The 10,458-nt window shown below is 45.4% G+C and overlaps 1 protein-coding gene across 2 annotated transcripts in view; it reads left to right on the plus strand.

Annotated features, from left to right (window-relative positions):
- Positions 1–9,829, plus strand: part of ABHD12 (abhydrolase domain containing 12, lysophospholipase) — a 36,786-nt gene extending 26,957 nt beyond the window's left edge. The window contains exons 5-13 of one of the 2 annotated variants that reach the window (XM_053937618.1): positions 1,319–1,349; positions 3,752–3,797; positions 5,034–5,163; positions 6,593–6,630; positions 6,815–6,894; positions 7,447–7,529; positions 8,235–8,313; positions 8,600–8,727; positions 9,150–9,829. In XM_053937618.1, coding sequence (XP_053793593.1) covers positions 1,319–1,349; positions 3,752–3,797; positions 5,034–5,163; positions 6,593–6,630; positions 6,815–6,894; positions 7,447–7,529; positions 8,235–8,313; positions 8,600–8,727; positions 9,150–9,189 — 655 coding nt within the window. In that variant the 3' untranslated portion in view covers positions 9,190–9,829. The remainder of the gene's footprint in view (positions 1–1,318; positions 1,350–3,751; positions 3,798–5,033; positions 5,164–6,592; positions 6,631–6,814; positions 6,895–7,446; positions 7,530–8,234; positions 8,314–8,599; positions 8,728–9,149) is intronic. The other variant, XM_053937619.1, reaches the window with a different exon arrangement.
- Positions 9,830–10,458: the final 629 nt, after the last annotated feature.

The following is a 10,458-nucleotide window of genomic DNA, read 5'->3' on the forward strand; positions in this document are numbered from 1 at the left end:
GATTTCCTTCTGAACTCCCCCAAGTGCTACTGAGATAAAGGACTGAACTAGGGCTCAGTTACATATTTCCCGTTTCTCTGTGCTCTGGAGGAGCTGGAGGTGTCTTAGTTTTGCCATTTCAGATTTAATGTATGTTGCTGTATGTTTGTTTCTGTGCTGTACATTCAGTTGTTTGTCCAAGGGCTGCTTTACTGCTGCAGGCTGCATTAACCATGTGTAAAAGGCACTGCCTTGGCTTCCTGGTTTGACTTGAGTGATCTGGGGCTGAGGCAAAAATGTTGTGTACTCAATCCCCTTAGAAAAAATTCCTGTTACACTTCAAGGAAAGCACGAAAAGCACAAACGTGTGCATGTGAAAGGTGACGTTTCAAGCAAGTGGATCATCATCTTCAGGCTTGTATGATTCAAAATTACTTACAAGCAACCCCTTGCATTTTGCCTTGAGTGTTTTTGACTGGATTTGGTATTTTGTAGCATGGTTGGAGCTGACAGCTTTTGGCTGGCAAATGCATGTGTTCTTACAGGGAGATCTGGCATTTTGCTTTAGAGGCTGCACTGACAAAGCCAGTCATAGTATGAAAGTTTTAGAGTTTTCATAAGTACGAGAGTACATTTACTATAATACCAACACTAGACTGAAGTTTGAGTATGGATTAGCCATGTTATGTTGTGTGTCTATTTTAAGGTATGTAATAGCACACTCATATTCCTTTCCATTGTCTAGGTTTCATTTTATAAATAAAAGCAGATTCTTTCACTGGACTTATTTACAGTGTTCAGTTCTGCTTTGCTCACATTTTTGCACATGCCCTTTATTTCCCTGTGCTTGGAGCCAGGTGAGAAAATCTAAGGGCCACCTGCTTGGCTCAATGTCATGATTTCTGCTGGGAGCATCAAAGTTTGAGAGTCAGGGCTGCTGGCAGGGGCAGCACTTGTGGCAAGAGATCAGGGTAGGCAGAGCAAAAAGGGACAGGCTGTTCTGGATGTATTACAGGCTTTGGAAAAGGCAGAGAGCAGGGTGAGTTGAAAAGTTCTTTTTTACCTGCTGTGAGGCAAGATTTACATGGAGAAGTTGACTTCAAAATTATGTCCTGCATAGCTCCACAAAGCCTGACTGTCTCCTTGAAGCCTGTGACAAAGCATTTATGGTGTTTCTTATGTCTGGGATTTTTTGTTAGATTGCCTGAGGCAATTGGGAAATATATTTCTGGAAACTAAAATGCTCATATGTGGTTGGTTTGGGGTTTTTTGGGTGTTTGTTTCTTTTTGGTTTATGTTTTCCTTTTTTTCCTCTCCTTTTTTCTTCATCTGTCGCCAGAGGAGGGGATCACCGGGTGGAGCTTTACAAGGTAAGTGACTGCCTGTCTTGTCCAAACAGCTGCATTAACACCTCAGGTGTGCACAGAGTTGAGAAGACAGCTCCAACAGCCCACTGCCAATAGGCACAGCCCTCGGGGCTCTGTGTCCTTCCAATAGGAAGCCTGTATATGGGAAAATGCTCTGTAAGCTGTGAGCAAGCACACTTCTCCCATCTTCAAAGATGTTTTTGAAAGGCTTTTATTTGCTGTTGTTAACTGCCACCTCCAGCTGAGCTAACCAACACAGTTTCTGTGAAAAATCAAAAGTTTTATTAAATTACAGCCCAAATTTGATTGATTAGTGTACTAATTTAAGGTACCATTTAAGAGCATTCAGCTTGGATTTCCCCTTTACTCAAGGCACAGCACATTTGTATGAGTGGTGCCATCTCAAGTGCAGAAGGTTTTGTAGAAAACCCAATGAATTCCCCAGATGTAGCACTATGGTGTGAGTTATATGAGAACACAACTTCTTTGAGTGTTTTGTCTAATGATTTTGGGGGTAATTTATTTTATTAAACTCGGTATTGGCTGAAATTCCCACACACAATTTCTTGATCTCATGTCACATGTTACTAAAAGAGACATAATTGGTTTTGCTGGTTCATTTCAGAGAGGTCTGAGTCTGTTCTTCTCTTTATTTGTGTCAGTGTTGGCACTCATAAAGCTTAATTGCAGTTCAATCCAAGATCCCCTGCTGCAAAATCTTTTAAATTGGGATTGCTTAGAAAATAGTGTGTAGCAGCCCCAAGGAGGCAGGTGATACTTCATTTCCTTTAAGAAAAGAAAGATGAGCTAAGTTGCAGAAAACTGGTTGAGGAGACTGTCATGTATATTGATCTATTTTGTCATTTTTCTTGGAACCATCTGTGCTGTGATGCATTTTGTGCTGGCCAAGACAGACAGAGGAGTTGGTTTTGATTTTGATGGACAAGAGTAGCAGTGCTTCAGAATATACAGACTTGGTGTGTTTCTGTGTGTACATACACAGAGAACACAGTTTACCAAATCCCTAGGTTTCTGTTCCTGGGTCTGGTATTCTTTGCTTCTGAGAACATCCAGACAAGCTGCTTAGTTTGCCTTTTTCAGTCAATGTGAGCACAAACACGGGCTTAGCAGAACCACTCCAGAAACTCCAGGTTTGTGTTTATTCCAGCAAAATGAACCAGTTTGGGATGCTCTCCTTTTTGATGGTGCTTTTAATAGGCCTTCAACACAGCCAACACATGAAATGTTTTTGGAAGACAGGTGAACTCTCAACAGATTAAATAATTTTTAATGGCCTGGAAAAGGTGAGATTGTATATATCTTAGCAGTAAAATCACATTGTAAAGCTAAAACCCAAACTTTTCAGGAAGAAACTTCATCTTTTGCATGTTCAATCAGGGAATTTAGTGTGTGAATGAACATCTAAAAATGTCATATAGTGATTCCATTGGAAACAGCTGTCCTGCAGCATCTAATTTGTCTGGTGGGACAATGGAAGTGCTCGCTCCCTTTCCAGTCATGTGCCGGTTGTCTCTGTGAGCTCCACTTGATACTGTGTGCCTCAAAGTGGTTTTGAAATGTTTCATTGTTTATAAATCTACCCAATATATGTAATCTCTTAAAATTATGCTACAAGTAATGCTCAATTGATAGGTGTAATTTCATTTGTAGACTACAATTAGTCCCAGTACCACTAGGAAGGGTGTTAGTTTTATATTTCCTCTTTAGAGTATAGCATAATACTATTGCTTTTTTTTTTAATCATGTATCATACATAGACAACAATAAAAACATTTTATTCCTTTTGTAACTTTTTGTTGATTTTTGTCTACCATGGAGCTGTTAGGTTCATATCACGCAATGGTAGCTTGGAGTGCTTGTGTTGGTTTTGCCAGGGCACTTTTTCCAAGCAAGTTGGTCTACTGTGGAGTTTTTTTTACATACTTATAACATATTTTGTTAGGATTACCATTGGCTATAACACGAATATTTCAAATAGAGCAACTGCCCATTTTTGAGCTATACATTTAAGCCTTCTGTCACTGGCTCCTGTATGCCAATTTGAGTAATATAATTGAAACAGTTGTACTCTTTCACTGGAAAACATGAAAGTCTTTGTAGGGGAAACAGTAGGATATTTGCAGCTCTTAAGGTCAAAGCTGTTAAAGGGATAATCAACATCTTAGGTAGCCTGATACAAGGTCCAGGAAACAAACGGAGTAAAACCAGTGGGCTGAGATTAGTGTTTGGAAAGCTCTGTGCCTACTACATTGAAAAGCTGTAAATTGGCCATTTAACATGTCAATAATTTTATAAAATGAATCCCTGCACCTTGGCCTAATGCAAGAGCATGGTTGGTGTGCAAGACTCTGTAATGGGTTTCTGAGTGCTTCTCTGCCTTCCAGGTTCTCAGCTCCCTCGGGTACCACGTGGTGACGTTTGACTATCGAGGTATGTGGGCTTCTTCTACAAACCCTTGCTGCCAGCTAATTAGAAGGTTACTGCTTCTCTTTTTTCCCCTCATGGGTATCTAGAGAATTTCCAGAAATTTATTTCCAGTGCCTTCCTGTGTAACACTGCTTCCTGATGTCCAGCTGGGTGGGCTCTGGCTCCTGTCTGTCCTTATGCACAGGGCTTGTTGATTTGGGAGCTGAGGAGCAGAGAGTGAGCCAGGCACATAGGCTGTCACAGCATCCACTTAAGGCAGCCCCCAGGTGCACATAAGGAAGCTCATGGGCTTGCCTAGGTGTAGTCCTTTTGGATAAGATCTAGTTGACTTTCCTAAGGTCACACTGGGAACTGAACTTGCATGTATTTCCTTCTAAAAGCTCATAGGTGAGATCAGACAGAGTAAATGATTTGCTAACAGTACTTGGCAGAAGCCATGACTCTTTTGTACCTCTGCACCAGCAGTCAGGCATCTGCTGCTCCTTTTTTACCTTCTTAGTATTTAAGCCATGGCTGCAGTGTAATGCCACTGCAGATACAGGAAAGAAATTAATCCATTGCATTTTTTATCAAGAAGACACCTGGGAGAAGTTTATTTGTAGGAGCTTGCCCTGTTTCTCAGTGCTGCTGGCAGCTGCTTCTCTGGCTGCTCATTGGGTATCAGAAGGGATGTGGGGTGCTGGCTGCTAAGAGCATACAATGTGTGGATGTGCTGCAAGAATGATGGAGCCAGAACAGTCAGGAGGGTGGAAAATTGCTGGCAGGCACTGATCGAACAGCACAGACAAACTGATGTTGCAACATCAGTTGCATCAGAGCAACAGCTCTGTGAGACACGGTTGGGTTTTGGCCCTAAGCATCCATTCCTGTTCTGTCAGAGCCTCCACTTACAAATTGGTTGCATGCATGCAGAAGCAGGGAAGCAGGGAAGGTTTGGGAGCTAAGCTGTTGCAGGTGGGTACGTGCAAGAATGCTGTTGTAGCAGTGTTTGAGATCCAGTCTTTGGTTTTGTTGTTGACTAAATCCACAGAAACTCCTTGGCAGACAGCAGTCATCTGGATAAAATTACTATGAGTCAATCAGGGCTTTCAACCCCAAATTGTAGAGCTGCACAGTGAAGTGAACAGCAAGTACCTATATCCCAAGCCCCGTTGCAGTTGCAGATGGGCTGCATGGGAGGAGCTGGCTGTTTCTGCTGAGCAGTTTGAGCGATTCTCAGCAAGACTCTTTGTGTTCCAGGCTGGGGTGACTCAATAGGCAGCCCTTCAGAGAGGGGAATGACCTACGACGCCCTTCATGTCTTCGACTGGATAAAAGCACGGAGTGGAGACAACCCTGTCTATATATGGGGACACTCCCTGGGCACAGGGTAAGCATCTAATCTTAGTGGTACTTCTAAAGAAACAGCTTCTGAAGAATATTAAGCACTGACCTTGGATGAAGGTGCTGTTTTGCAATAATCCCTGGGCTGGCTTGGCTTGGCATCTGTGGCGTAATTTCTGGAGGGTGGCTTCCCCTTTGCACTGTACAGAGTGAGAAGGGCTGCAGAGTGAATGACTGCAGCAATGGATCTTGAACCTTCATTGTCCAGAAGGTTCACACTAGAAAGACACTTATAATAATAGATTGCAGAATGTCTTTCAGAGCAGAACATCAGACTTCTCTGGTATTCTAAAAGAGTGTATCGGACCAGCCACACTTGTGTGTGCCTTGTGCTTTCAAAAGGTTTTCCTCCTGTCCTGATGAACATGCTGTGTGTAATCAGTGCTTGGGCAGATGCTGCATGACTACACTGCTGGCCACCTCTGACATTTGCATGGTCAAGCCTGGCACAGGGAAGTTCAAGATGTCAAGTGCCTTTGCCTTCATGTTTTTAACTTTTATTTCCTGCTTCCTCCCTTTCCATGGCTGTCTGGAGGCGAGTCATGTTCAGCACCACATGCTCTTACCCTTGTGATTGATGGAGGAGCAGAGGGCAAACACAAGAGTTACCTTTGAGTTGAGCTGTGTACAGATAAACTGTAAGACCACAAAGGCTGTGAACATATGCTGGGACAGGGAGGTATTTCAGGGAAGTGGCTCTTCATTGCTGTGACACTAAACACCCTGCTTTGTTTGAGAGAAGACAAAGACTTTTTCTTGGCTCGTCCTCTATATTTTTTGCCCTGTTCAGAATCCCTTTCTGGGTCAGAGCATGCTTGTGATGTTTCCCAACACTGCAGTCAGAGTGTCCCGAGACTGGTCCCCAGCAGAGTTCTCTAGTGAACACAGCCAATCTGGAGTTCAAGGTTTGTGAAATGTGCTGTGCTTGGAGGACTTGGCAACTTTGGAAATATCCCTGTCCCCTTAGGATGATGCATAGGGGAGACCTTACTGCTTTCTGTCCCAGTTAGGGAAGCTCCTTGCAGTGTAGCCTGGGATGCTGCACTCCAGCTGCCTGGAACACAGCAGCCTATACCCCTGCATTCCCCTCTTGCTTGCTCAGCCCTTGTGATCTGGAGGTAGGAGGCTGTGTCACACTGCTATGGATGTGCTGAGAGCCTGAGAGCCACCTGAAAGGAGTCCATCCGAGGGGCCGCCTGGTGTGTTTCTTCCTTGGACTTGTTCACTTAAACACAGGCCCCTGATGTCACTTGGGGCAGTCGGGTACGTGAGGCCGGTGGGGACACAGGTCACTGTGGGCCAGCTGCCCGGACCTTGAGCAGTGTGCGAGATCGACCTTGTGGCTCCTGTGCCACCTCTGGAGCTGCTGCTCTGCAGAGGGCCTGTGCCAATTCGATGCTCCTTCTTCTTTCCAGAGTCGCAACAAATCTGGTGCGGCGCCTCTGCGAGAGAGGTAAGTGTGACACGTGGATGCGCTTCCCAGCAGCCTGCCTCTGTCCCAGATTCCCACAGACGTTTGGGGCGGTGACAGAGCTGTCCTTGGTGCACTGCGGTGGCAGCTGCTTTCATGAGGCAGACCCTGACCTTGCTGACTGTCTGCACCCCTGTATTTCAGCACATTGCCTTTGGCTTTTCAGAAACGCCCCCGGATGCCCTGATCCTGGAATCTCCATTCACCAACATACGGGAGGAGGCGCGGAGTCATCCCTTCTCTGTGGCAAGTACACAGTGACACTCACACTGGTGGCATGGAATTGTGTGCATGGAAATGAACCTTCAGAAGTGCTGGAGCTGAGCTAACTGCACGACTTGTGGGGCAGTTGTGGTATCTGTAAACCTTGGGGGGTAAAGAACTACACTTGAGACAGCTGCTGGGAACACACAATAAGCAGTGCCAGAGCCATGTGTCCAGCACAGGAATGAACTGGCTCTGAACTGAGCAGACACCCAGTCCAGGCCTTGGATGCAGCCAAAGCTGGTGAGGTGCCCTGGAATAAAGCTCTTCCAGGAATTACTGCCAGCAGTCCTGCATGATACCTGGAGACTTTGACCATACAAGCAGCCACAGGGCCTGTTCCTGAGCAGGCTGGTAAGATAGGCCTGAAACAGGGTAGGAAAAATAATGCTGGTGGGAACAAGGACATTCTTACTGCAAAGAGCATGGTCAGCAGCCAAGGGACGTTATGGGATGGCAGTGGCCTGCCCTGTTAGTGCTCTTTGTATCAATGGCCTGCTGGTGCCTGCCACTAATGCACATTTTCCCTTTCAGATATACAGATACTTCCCTGGATTTGACTGGTTCTTCCTGGACCCCATCACAACAAGTGGAATTAAATTTGCAAATGATGAGAAGTGAGTTCCCTCTTTGCTGGGGTTTCAGCTGTGGCTGCAATAAGCCATGGCAAGCATCAATGAGGACAGACATGAGGCTGCACACTCTGGCTTTTTTTCTTGCTGCATTGCTCTTACTGGAGTGATTTCAATTAATCTCACAGCCCTGAGAGCAGCACAGTGGAGTTCTGTCTTTTTTAATTGTTCATAGTAAGGATAGATGCAACAGAGAAAACAAAGACTGCTCAGGGATATGCTGATTTGGTCATGCCATTTATACTTTTCAAGCGTACCTTACATGTTAAACAGTAGCATTGGAACATGGAAGGAAGGTTTGGGAAGACTTCTTTGCTGTGTATATGCCTAAGCCACCTTGCCTGTAATCACATTGTCTCCTTCCACTGAGTCTTTCATTGAAGAGCCTGAGCATTTGCGAGTTTCCAGTATTGAAACTAAACCAGACCTGAGGGGAGGAGGGGTTGATGATTTACAGTGGAGTAAGCCACATTTCTCTGGTCTAAGCAGCAAGAAAATTTTATAAGCATGTCTTTCACTAGTAAATTTTCTATATATCAAATGAATGGTGCCCAGATCAGGTTTTAAATTGTAGTTAATAACCCACAGGACATGCTTGTCATTACAGTTTTCTTTAAAATGTACATGTGTTGGTGTTAGAGAATGATGGGATTGCTCTGAGCCTCTGTGACTTTGTTTTCTGTTTTGCAGTGTGAAATACATTTCTTGCTCCCTGCTCATCCTTCATGCTGAGGATGATCCAGTGGTACCATTTCATCTGGGAAAAAAGGTACACACATGGCTCTGCAAACTGATCTGGTGAGAGGAACTGGTGTAGATAGAACAACATCTCAGCCAGGCAAGAAGTCAGTAATGGGAAGGTGTAAAACATATAGGCCAGAGGGACTGCAGATTCTGTAGTGTTGGAGGTGGCAAATCAGTAGTGAAATGAGGCTGGAGCTACCAAAGCTGCTCAAGCCAGAGCCCCTCACCCATGCCTGAGGGTTTGGTGGGTTTGGCAGGGGGAGCTGGGTTGGAGTAACACGAGTCCCTCACCTGCTTCCTCTTGGGTTCAGCTTTACAACATCGCAGCGACGTCACGGAGTTTCCGGGACTACAAGGTGCAGTTTGTGCCCTTCCACACAGACCTCGGCTACCGGCACAAGTACATCTACAGGAGTCCAGAGCTACCTCGGATACTGCGGTAACTGCCAGCTCGCTCGCTGGGGCGGGGCTGGGCTGGGCTGGGCATCTGGGCATCCTTTGCTCTCCACACCGGGGGAGATACCAGAGCTGGCTTAGCACAGGAGTCGGAGCTCTCCACCTCCTTGCAAAGCAGGTTTTGGGAGGGGGAGCCACAGAAATCTGGGAGCACTTTCTGGCTCATCTCTGCTGTGAGCTGGATGCTCTGGAGGAGCTGTTTGCAGAGTGGTTGCTTCAGTTTGGCTCTTTCAGTGGATGCCTCTGATGGGTGTGAGAGCAAAGCTCAGTGCTGTTCCCTGTAGCTGCAAATGCTTGAGCCATAGTATTTGCCAGGAGAATGGGAAGACCTGCAGGCTGTAGCAGGTCATGCACCCGAGTATAGGAGAGCCAAGTGTGTCACTGCTTTGTCATTTCCTTTTCTAGGGAATTCCTGGGAAAATCTGAACATGAGCATGGTCACTGAAGACTGTCTGCTTGTCAGCACAGCGATTTTCATTTCCTTCCTCTCTCTTTTTTCTCCCCGCTCCCTGTGGGTCAGTCTGCCGTTCTTCCATCCCTGGTACTAGAGGAGGTCAGGGATTCCCATTCCAGTCCTGATGTGTACCCTTGGCAACTCCAGCTTCTGGCATCAGCATCTGTGACGGCAGAAGGAAGAAGCTGTTGGCTTCTTTTGGACTTGGACAGAGGGGTGGTAACAGCCCAGGAGCCAGTACCAAACCGTGAAAAATGTAAGCGCAGCAAAGCCTCGCCCGTCCCTTGTGGTACTGCTGAGGACATATGTTCCTAGGACACTGTGTCATGACCAAGGATGTTTCTTTCACTTTTAAACACTGCTGCTGTTTTTGCATCATGTAGAGATACATTTGTAGGCAAATGGCTTTTGCCATGTCTCCTTATCGCAGGTGTCTTGCTTGAGTTTGAGGTGTTCTCTTTCTAGAAAATACATGTTTTGCCTTTCCTTTTCGATCAGTGGCTGTAATTACAAATACATGGAGGATCCAGGTAGTGAGAGGTATTTTTATTTAGCTCTTCAGTCACAGTGTGCTGCAAGTGTTGGGGTAATTACATGCATTTGGAAATAAAATGAAAGAATTTTTTTGTTCTTCCTTTTGAAATATCTATTTAATGGGAAAGGCTAACACTCTTTTATCTTTCCTGTACCTTTTTCCTTCTGAACATAATTTTTTGCTCCAATCCCTGCTGTCCTCTGTGGACCTCCTCCCCTTCTTCACAAGTACTTCCTATTACAATTGGAATGACACATGTATATAAACTGCAGACGTGGGCATCCCAGAAACTGTGAGATTACTTTTTTGCTTGACCTCCTCTTCCATGAACAGTTTGTGCCCAGGCTGTCTTCCATTACCCCTGTACAAACCCTGACAGTTATGTGCTGCTTTTTAGTGAGAAGGGCAAGAGGTTTTTTTCCTCAACTACTTTTTAACTCCTTATGTCAGGTTTTCCTGTTCCTGGTGGCAGTGCTGTTCCACTGGTTAAAAGAAAAGCAGACAGTGATAGAGTTTTTGATGTAAAAATAAGTTTGGGGTGTCATTCCCCATCTCTCTCCCCCTGCCTTCTGTGCACTTCTACTAGCACATCTTAGCCCCTCTGACAGCCATTGTTCAGGAGTTAGAAGTGGAAATGAGCCTTTCCCACAAGAAGAGGTTCTGGGGATGTCCTTGATCTGCTTGGGGCTAGAAGTGGGGCTGGTTTATGCCACTGAAGAGCTCTG

This window comes from Vidua chalybeata, chromosome 3 (genome assembly GCF_026979565.1).
Source record: "Vidua chalybeata isolate OUT-0048 chromosome 3, bVidCha1 merged haplotype, whole genome shotgun sequence".
NCBI lineage: Eukaryota > Metazoa > Chordata > Aves > Passeriformes > Viduidae > Vidua > Vidua chalybeata.